The sequence below is a fragment of the Calypte anna genome, chromosome 1 (genome assembly GCF_003957555.1).
Source record: "Calypte anna isolate BGI_N300 chromosome 1, bCalAnn1_v1.p, whole genome shotgun sequence".
NCBI classification, from domain to species: Eukaryota; Metazoa; Chordata; class Aves; order Apodiformes; family Trochilidae; genus Calypte; species Calypte anna.
This window is the reverse complement of record NC_044244.1, coordinates 146,343,509-146,363,472: the sequence shown is the minus strand read 5'-3', so window position 1 is coordinate 146,363,472 and position 19,964 is coordinate 146,343,509. Positions and strand designations below refer to the sequence as shown.

Sequence of the window (19,964 nt, the reverse complement as noted above, 5' to 3'; positions counted from 1 at the left end):
GGCATAATTTCACTGGTTGCAGTTACATTGTATGGCTGCCATTGCAAAATGCTATATCTCTTAGTAATCAAAAAGGTTTTGTTTTCTCCTTCTTGAAGATGAACTATTTGCTCTCGGGAGAAACAATTCTCAGGGGATCAAGAGTAACTTTAATTTGCCAGCTACTTTTACATATTTGATGAAGATTTTAGTAGAGTGTTATGTTTGCTGAAGAAATTTAGTTTCCTTTCCAAGACCCAAGAGCATTCAGCATGCTGCTAGATGCTACAAATGAAAATACATTGCTGTAAACAATTTAATGAGCATCACCCAATAGCCTAGTCCTTCTTTTAACTTACAGTGCTTAAAGGAAGAAACATTGTCTTAGCAAATTCTCTTGGCTTATGTCCATGTGTTTAGTTTAAAGCATAGTCAAGTTTATTTTGAATCATTAAAATACATGCAGTCAGGAAAAATATAAGATTTTCTTCCTCTTTATGGCATAGGGTTAACAATATAATTGAGATTGTAGTGCTTGTGTGGGTTTGTTTTTTTGGTTTTGTTTTTTGTCCTAAAGTAGTAACTGCTGGAGATAATTTTTATTCTAGCAAAATAGCAGAAGTCAAGATAATCAGGGTAGTGTTTCCTGCCAGAGTAGCTAACTGCTTCTTATGCATAGCACCCTGAGCCTTGCCACTGTTTTTAAAAGGGCTATAGACAAATGAGTTTCTTAATAAATCCACTTCTTCCTCAACATTTTGTTTTATTGAACAACATAATATGTGATTATGCAGGGAAAATGCACAGTGAGAAATAAGATATATTTTTAAAGAATGTATGTCAAAATACATGTATGTCCCAAATAGTAGCATATTAAAATATTTGTTGCTGTCATACCTAAGCACATTTATTAAAAACTTTTATTTGCACATAGGTTTCTTAAAGGTCTTTGTTTTGAAAGGAAAAGGATGTTGGTCCACTGACACATGGACCTCCTGTACATTCCTGTCCATGCCTCTGGAAAAAATATCACTTCTTCAGCTTTCTAAAATGCTCCTTAAAACTAATAATTTAACACATTGTCAGTATATTTTTATAGTAATCTCTGTGCTGTGTTTTGGGCCCATTGGCTACCAGGTTGGTTAGCTGAGGAGGAGACAGCAACAGTCAGTGGGAGATATATTTCTGAAACGAAGCCAGTTAAAGTGATGGTATTTTAATGGATTAAATCTACCCCTGTTTCAGAGTCAGGCAGTCTGCTGGAGAAGCCATACTGCTCCCCCATCTAAATGAAAGTTTGTAGACCTCAGTGGTGACACCTGACTAAAGCTGGTCTGCAGGTAACAACAGTTTTACCTGCAGGATGCTACATAGCACTTTCCCTGGTGTGCAGAGCAGAGCTGCCTTGGTGGGGCTTGCAGCAAGTGAGGGGGAACTCTGCTGGTCAAACAGCCTCTGGTTCCATGGCAGTCCAGACGAAATCCTAGGAAACGTGTGGCAGGAGATACATCTCACCTCAGTGTGCTCTGAGATTATGGTGTTAGCTACGTCTATCAGGTTTCTGGCGGGCTGGAGGGTGGTGAGAGCCAGGCTCTAGGCTGGAGTTAACTATTAATGGGGTGAGCTTCTTTGACTCCTTTGTGTCTTTGGAACTGTAGGATTGAAGCCATCACAGAAAACAAGAGAAGCTAATCACTTTTGTCCCCTCATATATGTTTAGTGAAGGTCTGCAGACTTCTTTACTGACCTCTGTGTCACACTGAAAAAAGACTCTCCTCTTTCCATTTGAGATAAACCACTCTTCCACCTCCTCCTTGCTCTCCCAAAGTGTGGTATGGCAAGAAAATGGGATTAAGTGGATTTAACAAGCAGCCACTTGAGTTGCCACAGATTGTGTTACCATCCCCACTTCAACATGAAGCAGGAGACATGAACTGGTTTGTGGGAAAGGGACAAAAAGGCTGCTTAGGAGAGACTCAGTGGATCTCAGCTGCATATCTCCAGGTGTTGTTCAACACCCAAGTCTCATAGCTGTTGCAGTTAGAGACGAAGAAGATTTATTAACAAGGGTAGCACTGGCACTTGTGTTAAAGTAATGTGTCATTTCTGTTTAACAGCAAAGTTGCCACATTTTTTAGGCTGAATTAAGCATTACAAAAACCAGCCTGGCAGCAGTTTTTTGTGGGCTGGTAAAGTGGGTCCAACCAGGACATGCAGAGACACAGCAGAAGAGGTGGTGGCATAGTTGTCCTTCTCAATGTAGCTTACTGGGATAAAATCTGATAAAAGCTCTCTTAATAACATTAACCCAACACTAATACTCTGTGTTTAGGGTGCCCACTATAGGGCAGGAGAGGGTTCTTCAGTCAAGTTAGCATAGGAAGGCAAATACCATTGTGGTCTGTCAGCAACACGCTGCGTTGGCTGTGATTTAGATTGACTAATTTCTCATTTCCAAGCATTTGAGAGGGTTAGTTGTGTTCACTGAGAAGAAAGCCCATGTGCATGTGTAGCCATGTGTCATCCAAGTGTAGCAACTTGGGAAGCATTATTAAGAGGGGCACAGGAAAATGCATGGGTCCCTGACGTGATGCGATAATGACATGTTCGGCATGGTGCTGGAAAAGCTTTGCATTATTCAAAGTGCTGAATAATATCCATGATAATGCATAATGATGTTATATGGTAAGATTATTCTGTGGTGTAAGTGACTCGTGCTCTGAGTATGAAGGCAAATTGTATTATTTTGTCCTCATTTTTGAGGTAGCAGAATAGGCCTGGGAGTTACAGCATGAAATGGGTAGGAACAGGAGCAGGCAAGAGGGGTTTTTGGGGGGAGGGAAGGCTTGAAACACCGTGGCACCCTCTGCAATTTAGTTCTCTGTGCTTGTAATTATGGAGCAAAGCAAGCTCCCTGCTGTACTCAAGGGCAGCCTCCCCCAGCAGCCCCAGTGCCTTCAGGTGCAGCAACCCAGCTCACGCCTGGAGTGAATTAGCTGGTCTCTCACTGGGAATACTGGCACAGGGTGGAAACCACCACAAACCTGACACCTGTGGGCCTTATGGATGCCACCCACACAAGCCATGTTGCACCAAAGGCTCACACCTGCACTGAAATGTGGCACACAAAGCATGTATACATTTATAAAGGCACCACAGCCAACAATCTGATGGGTGATGGTGGGTCGGTGAGCTCTGTCAGTGGAATTCTGTGCTGTGGATCTGAAGGCTTCTGAGAGGACATGTTGGGATAAGAGAGTTTCCACATTACATAGGGGTTCTCCTTACTGTTTTCCTTGTTTCCACCTCCACCCATTTTGCTTATTTAAAATTTGCATGCAAATACGTTTGTTGATAGAATGCTAAGGCTGCAAAATCAACTTTGCAAAACTCTGTTTGTTTTAACCAGCACCCCTGTTTCACTCACAGCATGGCATCCAGCTCCTGAAGCAAATGTGGCAAATAGCAGGCTCCTCCCTAAAGCAGTCCTGATCCATTCTCAGCACAACCTCCATCCTATGGGGGAGTCCTATGACAGGAGAAAAAACAACACCACTCTTGTGTGTTTAATATTTGCTCTAGTGCACAGAATGGGCAGGATAATTAGGGCTGCATGGATAACCTCAGACCTGGCAGTTCTTCTCTTCTGGGTGTTTCAGTTTGCAACTTCTGTTGAACACAGGAGATTTGGAGTTTGATACTGTATTTAACTGTAATAGTGATATTTCCCTGCTTTGACATTTCCTAAGGAAGATATCTATCTAAATAACCCAAACCCAGCCACTATCTAGGAAGGAATAGTTCTCTTTTAAAATACAGTCAAGTATTCTTTACAGCATTGTTGCCAAGAGTGTAATTTCCACAATATTCTTTACAGGGTGGATTCTCCTCAGCCAGCTGGTGTGTCTAAGCTTAGCTATCGCTTTGCATCATCTCACAAGTATGTTCCCAGGCGAGCTGTACTGTATGTACCTGCAGATGATGAAAAGAAGATAAGAAAAATCCCATCACTAAATGTTGATTGTGCGGTGCTGGACTGTGAGGATGGCGTGGCTCTGAACAGGAAGGTAATTAAAAATTATCTGTGTGATATAATCTGTGCTAGAGAACATGAGGAAAAACAATGCCTTTGCCTTGAGGAAGTGACAACCAGAGAGATGAAGATAAATCTTAAGATATACAAAGTAATGCAACACTGATAAGGCGTTGGGAAAATCTGCTCACCTAGAACTGAAAGAAATCTTGTGTTAATAAGATGGGAAGGGAGTTTTGAAGACATACAGAGCTGGATGTGAGCTCTCATCACAGAAGAGTGGGAGATACTGCTTTTATTGTTTCATGTTAGGGAAGAGGACAAAATGGTCTGTGACAGAGAAGCTGGAAAGGAAGAGTTAGTTCAGAATCACCAGATGGCTTTGTTGTTGAAAGGAAAGCATCTTCAGCTTGTGAGAAAAACATTGTGGATTTTAGTTTGAGCCTTGGGGTTTTTAGAAATATTTACTTCCTGAGCTTTTAGGAAGAAATGGTGTTAGGGGTGTTTCTGAAGGAAGGAGAAGTTAAAACCTGAGTGTACCAGGTTTTGGAGGACAGTTTAGATTGAAGGAGCCACAAGAAAGCAGAATGAAGGTCAGAGAGGGAAAGAGATGTAAATGTGTCAAGAACCAGTGCCAAGTTCTTGTTGACACTGAATTGTGAGACAAGAGAGAATGATCTAGCATGCGTCCATGTTTGCTTGCAACCTGTTTTTTAAATATGTGAAATAAAAATTTTAAAGTATGTCACATTTCAGAATCATATAATCAAATCACTTAGATTGGAAAAGACCTTTAAAATCATCAGTTCCAACAATGAACCTAAAATTGTCAAGTTCGCTGTCTTAAATACAGTGTATGACAAACTGGTATAAATGTTTCCTAGTGACACCTCTTTCTGAGCAAGAAAATAAGTTTGCCATCACATAATTTTAATATTTGTTTCCCTATCCATGTTACAGTGCTTCCAACTACAGCAAACAGTGTTTAGGGTTTGAGTACGGATGCGTTGCCCAGGAAGTGAAACCAGGCTTGAAAATTTTCCCATGTTATCTCAAAAATGTAGATGAAATTTTATTCCTTTCTGGGTTTTGGGAGGTAATGCTTTCCAGAAGGACTCTCTTGGTTAGTGGTCTCTTTGACCTTCAGCATTTAACATACCCCTATACAGGTATGTTGAAAAGAAAAAAAGTTTGATGTTCTGAAAAGTGAAAATAACAACACTGAATGTTCATGTGTGCTGATGAAGACAGTTGGAAAATGTTTTCCAGTTGCTAAAACTCTGTGTAGAAGACCAAGATTACATTTGCTGTCACAGTGAATTAGTGTTGTTTAGGTAGTATTTGCTGTAAGATGGCACAAGACACAATTGTCTATTAAACTGCAGTATTTTTAGGTGCAGCTTAATTGTACCAAGCAAATCATTTATAGCAGAAGCATCTGTTTGTAATAGAGGATGACAGCAAAACAGAATTTTGTGATCAAGATGGTAAAGTTGACTCTAGCAATTTCTAAAGTGTGGTAAAATTCCAGCTCTGTTGAAGTGAAGGGGAGTTAAGCCACTGGGTCTAAGATTTCAAAGAAATTAGGAGGGAAATCTGTAATAGAAACTTGAGATGACAGATGGGCCCCTGACTGAGCTTAAATGCAAAAAAGAAGCAAGCAGGAGGTAGAAAGTGAGGACAGGCTACCAAAGAGCAACACAGAAGTGTGGTCTGGGCACAGAGGGGCAGAATGAGGAAGGTCAAAGGAATGAAAACTGGTGAGGGATGAGCAGGACAACAAGAATGGCTGCTACAAGTGCATCAGAGGAATATCAGGAAAAATGTGAACCCATTTCTCCAGGAAGCCTCAGACTTTAACATCAGAGTCTTCTCTGAGGCCTCCTAGAAGCAAAACCTGGAGGAAGGGAGGTAGGGGAGGATGGTGCTAAGGTCTATTTAAATACATTGGCCCATGTGAACAGCCAGAACACACTGGAGAAAACTGAGGGAGCTGGCTACTGGTATCTTGACTCTGCTGGCTGTTATCACTGAAAGTCATGGTGTCTGGAGGAGGTTCTAGATGCCTGGAGAAAGGCAAATGTTACAGGCATGGTCAGAAAGGGTAAGAGTTAAGAACTATTGGCCAGTCAGCTTCAAGTTAATCTTCAGGAAAGTGTTGGTGATGGTTCTCATGGAAGGTATTTTAGCACCTAACCAAAGGCAGAGCCAGAATAGACTGATCAGGGCCAAATAGTGCCTGCCAAATCTGATTGCCCTCTCTGAATAAATTACTGTCTTTGACTAGGAGAGATGAATAGATTTTTTTTACCTTAACTTTAGCAAGGCTTTTGACATGGTCTCCTGTCACATCCTGGTCATCAGCCTAAGAAAAAATGTACTGGATGGGTACACTGTGAGGTGGATGTCTGTTGGCTGTTTTGCAGTAATTGAGTGGTCCATATTTTGTGCTAGTTTGCAGCTACCTCTGCAGGGGCCAATACTGCTGAAACAAAACTGGGATGCAGCTAATATGCTGAAGGGCACAGCTTCTCTTCCCATTTATAGTGGGAGGAACAAATTAACAGAAATGTAATAAAGTCCAACAAAAGTATAGACAAACTCCCAGAACCAAGCTGGGATAACCCATGCACCAGTACAGGCTGGGGGTCTGACTCCTTGAGAAAAATGTGACTCCTCTGCCAAAAATGGCCTGGGTGCTGTTTTACAATAAGCTGAACAGGGTCAGCAGTGCACCCTTGCAGCAAAGGTGGCCAACCACCTACAAGGCTCTGCTGACAAGGGTGCAGCCAGGAGAGGAGTTCTTCCCCTCCATTTTGCTTCTGAGTGTCTGCTTGTGGGGTGCCTGTGCCTAGCTGTGGACTCCAAAGAGGGAGGGAGCCCAGGAAAGGTCACAAAGACGGTCATAGTGCAGGAGGAGAGGCTAAGTTTGTTCATCCTGGAGAAGAGATGGCTGAGCTGGGCCTTGATGAAGGCTTTGCTGCTTGAGAGGAGCTGGATGGATGAAAAAGAGCCAGGCTCTTCTCAGTGGAGTGCAGCAACAAAGAGCAATGGCCACAGGTTGCATCAGGGGAGATGCTAACTGTAGTCTTTCCCATATAGCTGATAAAATGATGGAAGAAGTTTTCCAGGGTAATGGAATGTCCTTCCTCCATGGGGATATTCAAGCCATGGCTGCATGAAGCTATAGAGCAATAGTTAGCTCTATTTTGAGGAGGCAGATGGAAGAAGCAGGACCTAGTAGCAAAGTGTAATTCAAAGTGATTGGAAGATTGAATTTCATCTTTAGGTCTGACATAGATACTCAAGGAGACTTTGAAACTTAGGTTCTGTGAATGTGAAGTTGAAGTTATTATTGCTTTTGCAGCATAATTTATTAATGTTTATGAGGTGTTTGGAGACTTTGTGTAGCTACTGCTGTGTTTTATACCACTATAAATGTTACTTACAGATTTTTTTTTTAAACTACTGCAGAAATGTTGGGTTTTGGAAAAATCAGGACCTGGCTGAATGTTTACAGTGCTTTGGGGCCAAGTTACCTGTCTGCAGAATGCCTTCACTTGCATCAAGTCCAAGCAGCAAATTTGAAACACATCTTAACAAGTCTATTTTAACAATTTACTGTGTAATTTGTGTTAGTATTAAGTTAGATTTTGGAAAGATGCAATAGTCTGGAATGTCAGTAGCTCATTTTTACTGTTTCATTTAGAGGTAAACAAAGAAGATTCAATTATTACCAATAATTGAAATTGGTAGCATTTGCAAAACTGCATCTGGTTAGAGAAGCTGCTTTTGAAGCTGCAGTCATCAATTAAAAAATCTTTAACTATTTTCTATACAATATTTTCTGTCATATAAATTTTGGAAGACACCCTCCCCTGAAGCTTTCCCTCACTATTGTGTTTTGCAATGGCTCACAGAGAGCACCAGAAAAGGGAAGCCATACCCATAACCTAATCTGTGTACCATTTTGGTGCCTGCATTTCTTATCTTCAGGGCCTACAGCAATGACCATGACTTCAGGTATTATCTGTTGACTTCTTCTTTTCAATGTTTTTTCCTAGTTAATGTTTTGACTAAAACTGGAAAAAAAAAACAAACCCTTGAAGGAAGAAGTTCACAAGGAGAAAATTTCTCAGTGAATTTTCTAAGAAGAACCAGGGGAAAGAAATTATTAAAAACCCTAGTTATAGAATGCTGAATACTAAGCCTGCAAGTAAGGTGAGAGCTGATCCTGATGTGAGTAGGATGTGCAGTTTTGCAACCTCTCCGGGACTGGACAGAGCTGTAGGAGGTCTTCAAAAATTTAGAATAGGGAATATGGTAAGAAGATAACCCAGTGCTGCTGAAAATTTCTGCCTGGTTTAACAAAGGTAGCTTTGGTCTTGCTGAACATGTCCTACTAAACATGCTGACCTCAGATCCTGGTTGGGGCTCCATGTGCTGGTTTTGGAGGTTCAAAGGTATAGTGTTCCATGGTGTGGACTGTCAGATCCCTCTCCAGGTATCTCACTCAGTAAGACACTGGGAATTTCTGCAACAGAAATTCCATGTTTGGCTGGGGGAAGAACTGAATACTAGCAAAGGGAAATTATCCTCTCTGAGCTGCTGTTCAAAGATGAAGATAGGAGCTCTTCCCCAATGATGTACATGTAAAATTTCTCCAGTGTTGCTATAAAGAAGTTACTCAGAATGGATTGCTTGGTGATATTTTTAAGTGAACAGTTCAAATGGAATCTCTAAAAGTATAAAATCAGAAATTATACACATTGTAGTGTTGTTAAGTTGTTACTGATAGTAGAAAAATAGGAGAAATCTGGTTTAGCTCTTCACAGGAGAAAGCCTGAATATTCTTTCTTTGTAATTGTAAAAAAGAGAAAGATAAAGGGGATGGCTACATCAACATGCTTGACCATGTCATATAAGCCAGCAGAGGCCATAGAGAGGTCTCTGTGTAGGAGCCGAGCTGTCTGAAGATATCTCAAAAGCTCTCAGCCAAGCCATCACTCCCTGGATTGCTTTTTTGGTAGAGCTGTGTTACTCACTGGGTTTCCATGCCCAGGTGAACCTATCTGGAGGAGGAGAAATTTCCACCTCCTGTTGGAGAAAGGAAGATTTCCATGTCAGTGCTTTAATTTTTCAACGACAGATATTTTCAAGGGCTGATATTTTGTAGTTTGTTTCCATGGGTCTTGTAAGGCTACCACCCTTACAAGAGGGTTTCCTAGAACAATGTATTTTCCAACAGGATCCTGTCTTCAGTGCTGCTGTTCCTCAGAGCATCTAGGAGGTGTTAGCTGCTAGGTCAGCCTAGCAAGAGACCATTTAGAGCTGCTGCTCTAGTATTTATGTCTCTTTCTGAGTCCTTGACAAGAGTTTCAGAGCACTGTAGCTCTCTTTAGTGTGCCATCAGGCCAGGCAGGGCATCTTCCCTTCTGCCAAAGATGACCTTGGAAAATTATCTCAAGAAACTTTTGAAGTGTCTAGGATTCAGCCTTCCACGGAGAACCAAAATAAAGCCATGTGTTCTCCCTCCTCGCATTTTTTGTATCAGAGGTGTAAAAGCAACCCTTTGGAGTGTACATACAGCTGGGAAATGTTTGTGCAGTCCTCTGACATGGAGCACTCGAGAATAGGAAATTTTATTTATATATAGGATATATTTTTATTAACTAATATATATTAATATTTATATTATATTGATTATTTATTTTATATATAGGATATTTTATTTATATATATATAATGTATAGTTCTTCTGGAACTATATAGACCTTATAATCCAATAAAGACTATTGATATTAACTGTAAAATGATGTAGGAGTCATTACAGTTGAAGTTCTTAAGCCCTTTTTGTTGTCAATCACGTTTGCATAGCTTTGTTTTCTCTAGAAATGAAGTTAATCTCTCCTTCAGCACTTGAGCAAGAGAAGGTCGGGAAGACAAAGACTCAGCTCTGTCCTTCCCTCACGTCCCTTCCTCAAGAGGGGAAACAACAGCCCCTGAGCCTCTTCTGTTCTCCCTGCTCCTCTCAGCAGTAAGGGGAGGTTTGGTTGGGCTAAGAGGATGGACAGGGAAGGACCTATCTTGCTTGTATGCAGCAAGGCCTCTTAGGGTCACAGCATAAATTTGTTCCTACTTAATATATTGTAGCCACTCAAAAGGTCATTGCTGTGCTGTGCTGTGGAAGGAGAAAAATAATCAGTTCATTCTTTTGAATCATCTGTTTTTAAAAACAGGATTAAAGCCTGACCACTTTTCAAACTGTTCCATTATGAATAACGCATGTGTATGAGATGACTCTGGGTTCATTACAGTTAAGAGCAGATCATCCGCATACATGCTGATTTTATGAAGATTTCTCCCCATGAGAATGCCTCCTCCATCTCTATAGTGATCTGATCCTGGGGTCAGAACAAACAGCATGCCAGCAAGAGAGCATCCTTGCCTACCATTTTTTCCCTAATCTGAGGCCTTCTGACCTTTATATTCCTTATCAGTGATGAGGAGAGTCTCTTGCATGTGAAATAGCACTTCAGCTAAATTTGGGGGTGGAGATAAATGCATAAATTGGTCAGCATGGTATACAAAAAAAATCCTGGGCTTCCCTTATTGAAATGCATTTCCGTATTGATCTGATTGAAGGCTTTCACAATATCAGTGAAAAATAGCTGCAGTTGGTTTCCATAAATCTCTAGCTTCTTCAAATAAAATCAACAGTTTTCCTCTGTTATGTGGTGATATTTTTTTTTTAATGAAGGCAAGTTGGTTAGGATTTATCAATGCCGCAGCTATTCCTCTAGGCTCATAGTGAGAATGTTAGCTAGTACTTCACAGGCACAGTTGCATGAAACATTGATAACTAGGTTATTTTACCAGGTCTTTCCTTTATTTATAATAAATTAGTACTGTACCTAATTGTATTCCTCCTACAGGGAGAAGACTTGCTGATAAAGTGTGTAGAGAATGATTAAATGTACACAGGCGCATAGTAGGGTGACTTCTCTTCAAAAGATGCACAAAATTAAAATGGGAATGCTGCTTTCCCTGGTGGCTTGCCATTATTAAAAGTCTCAGTAGCATGGGAAATTTCTTCTGTAGGAATTGGGGAGTCCAAAAGTCTCTCTGGTTTATTGCAGGGAAGCTGAACAGTACAGTGAAACTCTGCAAGGCCTTTTTGATCCTTGAAGAGTTCTGATGAATATACATTTTTATGAAAGTTGTAAAGTGTTTTCATTTCCTTATTAATCCCACCATGGTCCTGGAAGAACTGCCACTCCTGAGTGGTAACTCTGACAATAAAAGTTTTTGTTCCTATTGTTTTACTCTGCAAGCCAATCATCTTCCTTACATGAAGATTTGAGGATTCACAAGGATGTTCACAATATTCAGCAATTTTCTTCTTAATGAGCTCAGTAATGCCTGTGTCTCTTCAAGCAGAGCCTTTGAATTGCCAGTTATTTCTTTTCCACTGATTCAGATGTATCCAATTAAGCTCGACTTGGGCATGTGCTGATAAAACTATTACTACTGACAGAATGGTGTCTAGAAACTTAGGGGAAAATATCTTGGCTTGCTATTAACAGGGACTTCAGGCAGAAACGCATTAAAAAACGTATTTAAAAAATATTTTAAAACACACAGCTAATGTTTGTATGGACTTGGAATTCACAGTACTTAAAATCTTCATGTGCAGTCCAACTGTCCACAGGCACATCAGCACACCTGGGTACTCAATGCTAATTACAGGACTAGAAGTCAATTATTACTCAGCATTTCTGGACCAGTTTCCAGCATTTCATCTGGTTTTGTGACAGGAAGGACCTGACTGCACAGCCAGTGAGCATCTAGCACTTAGTTTGAAGGGAGACATTAAGTTTCAAGTGTGCTACAGAAAATCAACCCAATACAAAAAGTTCAGTATACACGTGTAGCTTAGAAACAAACTGTTGGGTCAAATTTGGGCAGATTTTAGTTGGTATGCAGAGGCATGCATTGAGTTAGTGAGCAAAACATAAAGATACTGCCTAGATCATAGTCACAGAGGTTCTCAGCCCTCAAGGCCCACTTTGCCTTTTTGTTGCCCTTGAGCAAGCAAAGAAATATGTTTGTATGTCCCAGTTTATACTGCAATTAACTGTGAAACGTAGGCTTGAGCCTAAGACTCCATCTGAAAACAGGGAGGCACACCAAGTGTGAGGAAACCCACAGATTCCATTAAGAGGGATGTGGATCAGAAAATGGTTGGACAAACAGGGAATACAGCACTTGCCCTCTTTGTTAAGCTTTTCTTCTAGGTGTCTGTACAGTCAGAGTCAAGGTAATGGTCTCAGTAGACTTTTGGACTTATTTAGGTAAGATATTTAAGTTGAGGAAGGTGTAAATGCATGGTACTTTTCCCATTGCATCGATGCCATCAAAGCCAAAGGCATCCCAGGATGGTGAGAAGCTCAGGGAATCTTAGAGGCACTCAGAAGATTATGAGCAAAATCTCTGCTTTATTTTAACCAACTGTTTAAACATTACCTGTTTACCTGGGGGTCAGTAGTATTATTAGGTAGCAAAACAAGGAAATGTGGCTGGACACTGGGTAAGAGATAAGGATTATTTTATGTCAGATGGTGAAACAGCATGGGAGCTGCAGATGAGGGTGGGGATGTGCATGGTCATGGCTTTGGAACCTTGGCAGGTGTCAGCTGGAAGCATATTTGACCATTGTACCTTTCTTTGTTTCATCTATTACTCCTCCAGAGACCAGAGAAAAGGATCCTTGCACTCAGTACCTACATGGAAGCCTCGTTTCCACTGCATGCCCAGTTAGCAGGAGTTCACAATATTTACAGTGCTGTAGATGATGCAGTCCTTATTCAGATACCATTTCACAGTGAGTTAAAAATATTTGTGTCTAAATGAGTAATTCAGCATGAAGCACCTCAGGAGTTTGAGCTTCTTCCTATATACCTCTATGTACTGAATTGAAGGCTGTGCTAGTTGCAGGACACACCATTCCCAAAATAAGCATAGAGCCATCTAAAACTAGCCTTTTATTCCCACCATTGACTAAGCCACTGCTATGGTGTCCCTTCAATTAAAAGTGGAGTAATTTATCACTGTTCAACAGAAGACAAAACACATGGATTATGATTGCCTGAAGCCCTGTTTTTTACATAATCTGTGAATTAGTTTCTACTATGAACTGAGAAGAGACTGTATGTTAAACAGTGTTTTATACACCAAAATAAGACACTTGCGTGGAACAGGCTGGTACCCAAAATAGTTACAAAAACACATTTCTGGCTTAGTGAAACTGGAAAGCATCCAGAGCCATGAATTCATTGCTCACACTGACATACCAGAATAGAACATGATATGCAGCTCTTGTGATTTTTCTAGTAAAATGTCTACAGTATTATGACACATAGTATTCTGACATTATGACAGTATTATGTCTAGTATTATGTGGTAAAAGCTGCAACAAATGTGGTAAAATCATTCAGAAGAGCAAGCATTTGTTTACTCACATCTGAACCTGTGTTTCTCTGCTGTCCAGGTAGCATGCAGTAGGCTCCATGGGCAAAAAAGCCTTTACTGTGTCCCAGTGTTGAATATCAGCATGCCTATATCACCATATCCAACCTAAATATCCTTTAGCAAGATGTAAAAAAAATATGCCTTTTTTTTCTTTTTCTTCCTTTTTCTTCCTTTTGGTTAAGTCAAAACACCTAACTGAATTTGAAAGTTGCTATTTTGGCACTGTTTTTTTTATGTATGTACAGAGCATGTGCTCCATGGAGTTGTTAGCACATCTTAGTGCATTGGACAAAGTGTATCATATGTGTCTCCAAAGGACAATGCACACATCTGCAAACCCAGGGTCTGGATGTTATGAGCTTCTCTGCTGAGGTTGCCCAGCCTTCCTTTTGGCTATGAATATCATAGAATCATAGAATTGGCTGGGGTGGAAGGGACCTCAGAGATCATCAAGTCCAACCCTTGAACCACCGTTGTGGTTGCTAGACTATGGCACTGAGTGCCACATCCAGTCTCTTTTTAAATATCTCCAGGGAAGGAGAATCCACTACTTCCCTGGGCAGCCCATTCCAATGTCTGATCACCCTCTCGGTAAAGAAATTCTTTCTAATATCCAACCTAAACTTCCCCTGGCACAACTTAAGACCGTGTCCTCTTGTCTTGCTGAGAGTTGCCTGGGAGAAGAGACCAACCCCCCCCCTGGCTACACCCTCCTTTCAGGGAGTTGTAGAGAGTGATGAGGTCTCCCCTGAGCCTCCTCTTCTCCAGGCTGAACAGCCCCAGCTCCCTCAGCCTCTCCTCATAGGGTCTGTGCTCGAGTCCCTTCACCAGCCTGGTTGCCCTCCTTTGGACCTGCTCCAGGACCTCAATCTCCTTCCTGAACTGAGGGGCCCAGAACTGGACACAGGACTCGAGGTGTGGCCTCACCAGTGCTGAGTACAGGGGCAGAATCACTTCCCTGAACCTGCTGGCCACGCTGTTCCTGATAGAGGCCAGGATGCCATTGGCCTTCTTGGCTACCTGGGCACACTGCTGGCACAGGGGAGATTATGATCTCTCTTCTTGTTTATCAGTAAGGTTAGTGATAAGCTGACTGTGCAGTCTGATCAGCACTTCGCATATTTTCTGAAACGATAAATAAAATCCTGGTGTTCTCTGAGTTTAGTAAGGTTTCTACCTTTAAAGAAGCTTGGTTGCTCTGAGATGTCCCTTTCAACTCCTGAATGGCTGCATAACCAAGTGCAGTCTGCTGTGCATCACTGTAATAACTCTTTTTGCTATTCTTCTTCCACTGCAGTGCATTAGGGCTACCCTCTCCAGAGCAATGTACTTGCCAGTTATTACCTCTTTGAGGCTGGAAGAAAAGAATTGTCAATATTTTTCTTCATTTCTGATCACTGAGCTCCAGAAGACCGTAAATCCTTGTGTTGTTCTTCGTTTGGGAACAAATGGTTGTAAAGATTCTGGCTGTTCACTTTAGGATGATTATAAACCATGGCTTGCTCATTCTTTCCTCCGTACTTTTTACAGCCTCTTACTAGACTGCCTCAAAATAGCTGCTTCTATGCCAGGCTTGAGATAACTTCATCTTCTAAGGTTTCACAGTGAAATTGGGCATTAAAAGAGGATATGTTGAACAAATTGATGTTTTCTTCCAGCTTAATCAGGTTATTTGGTTACATTTTAAACTTTTATTCCACACAGACCCAATCTTCCACTCATTAAAGAATTATTTTAAGTAGATTAATTATAGATCATAATTTAGTATGTGTTTTCTTGAGAAAAAAGGGCAAATTAATACATGTAAACATGGGTGAATCTATTTAAATAAACTGTCCACAAAATCCTTACAATATGTAAACAACATTTGTTATGCCTTGGAGATAGCATATGATTGGGCTCATGAGACCTTGTTTTTCCTACTGAACAGTTTCTTTTATAACTTCAAAGGGAATTTTATATATTTATGGCAATAGCGGGGTGTTAAGTGTAGCTAGACAGAAATTATACCTCAGCTATTTAGTTAATGCCAATAGGGATTAAATTAGATTTTATAGCTGTTAGTAGAAGTCTGTTTTGTAGCTAACAAGTGGGATTTTTAAATCCTGGAAAGCATAATCCTATTATAAAACTGGCAGCTGAATTAACATTATCTAGGAAGCAAGTCTTCACGGATTAACATTTTTTTGACATTAACAAAGAAAAACTAATGCTACAGGGATATTAGATGCTTTTCCCAAAAGTAGGAAAAAAAGGAAAGTGAATATAGGACAAGATAAATGGCACAAATACTGCAGGAAGGAAAAATGGAGTGAAATATGCATGAGAAATGAAATCTGGGAGTGGCTGCGTTCCGCTTCAAATACAAAAGATGTACACTGAGTAGGAAAAGGCTCCTTAGCTGGTAATTCATATGCTAGCCCAGACATTGATTTATACATGCCTTGGGACTAATTCACAGTTTTCCAGCATGAGCAAGGGATAGACACAACAGCCTTTTGCCTGTCCTGAGGTCTGTGCATTCCAGAAAGATGCTATAGGAATCAAGGACTGGCAGCACTGCACAGGAAACCCTCATCGCTTTACTGAAGTGGCCCATAAAGATGTTCCACGAGGACTCTGATGAAGTTTGTTCTCCTTACATACATTGAAGGACAATTATGGGATAAGTGCTGTAGGCAATGGTACAAGAGATGAGTGGGTCAATGAACTTGCTTGTCTTGCACTGCCTTATTCTAGGCTTTGATAGACTAAATAGATATAAGGGTATATGCCACATATGTGGTATATATAACCATATGGGATATATAACCATATAACCATACATATGGTATATATAACCATAGATATGCCATAAATGGCATATAAGGGTATATGTCATATTCAATTAAAAAATTTTTGTTCCCATCACAGTTGCAGGTCAAACCTTTTATTACTTCATATTGTGAAGTAATATGATCTCAGTGCATCTCCTGTAAATTATTTTAGAAGTTCTGTGTTTAGAATCTTAGCCTTTATTCACAGCTGCAGCACTGAAATAATGAAGGTAGTATTTTGTTGTGTGGAGGGTTAAGAGGAAACCACCTGATAAACTTACCAGTCACAAAAAACATGATGAAAAATTTCTTCCAGACTTTGCAACATCATATTCAGTGTTGTCAACTGTAACAGCATTTGTTGGCTGCCATCTTGTCTCACAATTTTCTTCTTTTTTATCAAACAGAGAGTTTAATTATTTGTGGTGAGAGCTAAAGGGAAACAATTTGTTTTAACTTTGCCTTTCAACCTTCCAATTTCTTGGTTCAAGTAAAGCAGAACTAGATCTAAGTCACTGTCAGACTGAGGTTTTGTTATCAGAGATTTAACTGTGGCTTTGCAAACCTAATACATGGCTTCACAGGTTGATTCCTGGTTTGGTGCTTCTGAAATGCTGCATTTTTTCTTTCTCATGTGTTGCTGCTTTAACCATTTTTACTTACTGGCTTTTACTTTACATTTTTACTTTAGCATTTTTTCTGACAGAGCAAGTGTGCACAGCAATCATCGCTGTGGTGGTTAAATCCATTACCAGATGTGTGGCTGTGTCTGCTTCAAGGGTTTTCTTAAATCACACTTGTGGTAGCATAGACTTCACCTTGCAAAGCATATAGCAACATCTAAGCGATAATGTGAAAATAATGTGAAATTTCTAAGTTGCCAAATTGCCCTCCTCTGAAGTTTGTGCCATGAGGAGGAACCTTGGCACCATTATGTCTGGGGGAAAATCACACCATTTGGCATCAAGCAGACCAAGATTTATCCCCTGTTGTGTGCATGTTGCACCGACTATAGTGAACCCTAGTGGGAATTGGAAATAGTTGATTGCCCTCTGATGTGGCTTTTTTTCAAAAATCTGTCCCCAAAATTTTTTTTAAACTGTTTTTCTAGATGTGGATGTATACAACAGTCTTAAGCCTGGTGCTTTACAGCACACAGTAATCTTTTAGCTATTGCCAGTGCCCTCTGAGGTGCCATGTATCTTTGGAGACATGGGAGTAGAATATGCCTGTGATATCTCAAAAGGGGAAGGACAGGAATTTGCTGTCTCCCAGAATACATGGTCCTTAGATAAAGGACCTATCTGTCCTTTCCCTTTAAGTAATGGGCAATCCTATAGCATTTTAGTTTGTTTCCAGTCTTGCTCTCTGGGTTGGAAAGTATACATATACAGCCAATTAGATGTTTTTTTGAAAAAAAAACATTTGCCTAGCTCCTCAGCTTGTGTAAATCGGGTTTCATATGGTGACACAGTAGGTGAAGCAGATCTCAAATGAGAATTAAAGATTCTGTGGGAAGAGAGCATTGCATGAGCAGGGAGTTGCATCCACATCACCTGGCTGGGCACCCATCATGTGCCCTCATTCTCTGAAAGAGAGGTGGAGATGAGAGGGAATGATGTGGTTTCTGAACAGAACGTATCTCATCCTCCAGATGACCCTGTGTCTGCTATGACTGGCTGCTGCTTCACTGTGGAAGAGTTCACTGACCAGGAGAGAGGAATGAGGGATGCTTGGCTCTGCTACCTGATGCTCCTGCCTCTGAGTATGTGTTTTTCTAACATAGATGCTTTGTAGAAGCTTGTTCAGGGCCAGTGTGTGTAAAACAGCAGCAGTTAACTGCCTGAACATTGCCAGTCAGGGCACCTGATCTCAGAATTTGGCTTTGTGTTGTCAAATTTGCTTGTCATTGGTGAAGTACACTGGAAGTGCCAAGAAGAAGTGCCACTCTCTACAAGCCCCTGAAAGGAGGGGGTAGCCAGGGGGGGGTTGGTCTCTTTTCCCAGGCAACTCTCAGCAAGACAAGAGGGCACGGTCTCAAGTTGTGCTGGGGGAGGTTTAGGTTGGATATTAGAAAGAATTTCTTTACCGAGAGGGTAATCAGACATTGGAATGGGCTGCCCTGGGAAGTAGTGGATTCTCCATCTCTGGATATGTTTAAAAAAGAGACTGGATGTGGCACTCAGTGCCATGGTCTGGTAACTGCAGCAGTAGTGGATCAAGGGTTGGACTTGATGATCTCTGAGGTCCCTTCCAACCCTGCCAATTCTATGATTCTATGATAAGAAAAAGAAATGACCAGAAATGTGATGGTGTGTCACGACTTTCAGTGCTTGAGGCTGCTACAACTAGCCCTGTACACACATGCTCAATTTTGTAGCTGGGAGGAATTCACAAACCGAGCAACCTCTGAGTATCATTTGATGTGACTTGACAGAAAGTAGCAGAAAGAGCAACTGGCACTCAACCTGTAAGGGTGATCCTAACCCCTGCTCAGCAGATGTCACCTCTTCCTACATCCACCTCTTCATAGAGGTGTATTTGGTACTATGCAGCAAAGCACTGCATAGTACTTTGCCTCAGGCCCTCCTGGGGGTGACATTCCCAGCAGGAAAAGTGAAAATGTTTTGCCGTATGCCCCACCAGCAGGTCAAAGGGGTCTTGGAGACCTCCCCTTTCTTTTTGTCGTTGTAGCTCTGAGCTTTCTGTGTGCTGCTGAAGGGGAGCAGACCCGCAAGTCTCACCTTTTCAGACTATGTGGTCTTGGCAAACAGCCTCCTGCCATCCTGACTTGAGTCAAAAATATTATAATGCATATTGTCCGTATTTAACATGTACCTCTGAACACTGGAGACCAGGTAGTGGCAAAGAGAACTTCTGTGAGGTGGTTGTGGCACATTGCAGCTGGAACTGGAGATAAGGAGGCTCTTTCCTGGTGTGGTCCAGGAGCTGGTAAGTGAAGGATGCAGTATGAGGAAACGTTAGTGAAGGAATCAAGACCTCGCTGAGGGACAGTGGTACAAAGCAGCAGTTTCTCAGCTCAGTCTTGCCTGGGGTTTCTCACAGGGTTGCCTATAGACCCTTTTTTGACTATCACTGTTCAAAAAGAAATGACTTATGCTACCTTTTAAGTAGGTGAGTTAAGATAGAGGAAGCTCCCAACTTGTCAGCCTCTGATTTTTTCCCACCCAGAACTTTGTAAGTGCTTGGTATGTGTTTTAAATCTGCCTTGGCTATCAATCCTGATTCCTTGAGTGAAGCAACAGACAAAGAGCAGTGGCCACAGGTTGCATCAGGGGAGGTGCTGATTGAAAACAAAGAGAAAAAGTCTTCCCTGTGCAGGTGTTGAGAAGAGGTTGTCCAGAGCAATGGGGCTATTCAAGCCTTGGCTGAATGAAGCTGGGAGCAACCTGCTGTAGAGCAATTTAGGTCAACTTTGAGGAAGCAGGTGGACAAGGTGGTCTCCCAGGGTCCCTTCCAACCTGGATTAGATTTCATGATTGCATGATTTTCCTAGTGGTTAGAAAATCTGTCCAGGAAGCATTGAACAGAAGTCTGTTTGTCCTTAGCTGAACTGATGACAGCACCCTACTTGCTAAATAAAA

General features: G+C 41.2%; 1 protein-coding gene across 1 annotated transcript in view; it reads left to right on the top strand.

The window, feature by feature from the left end:
• Nucleotides 1-19,964, top strand: part of CLYBL (citrate lyase beta like) — a 165,241-nt gene that overhangs the window by 80,417 nt on the left and 64,860 nt on the right. Inside the window, exon 3 of the mRNA XM_030458835.1 lies at nucleotides 3,857-4,046. Within this exon, the coding sequence (XP_030314695.1) occupies nucleotides 3,857-4,046 (190 nt within the window). The remainder of the gene's footprint in view (nucleotides 1-3,856; nucleotides 4,047-19,964) is intronic.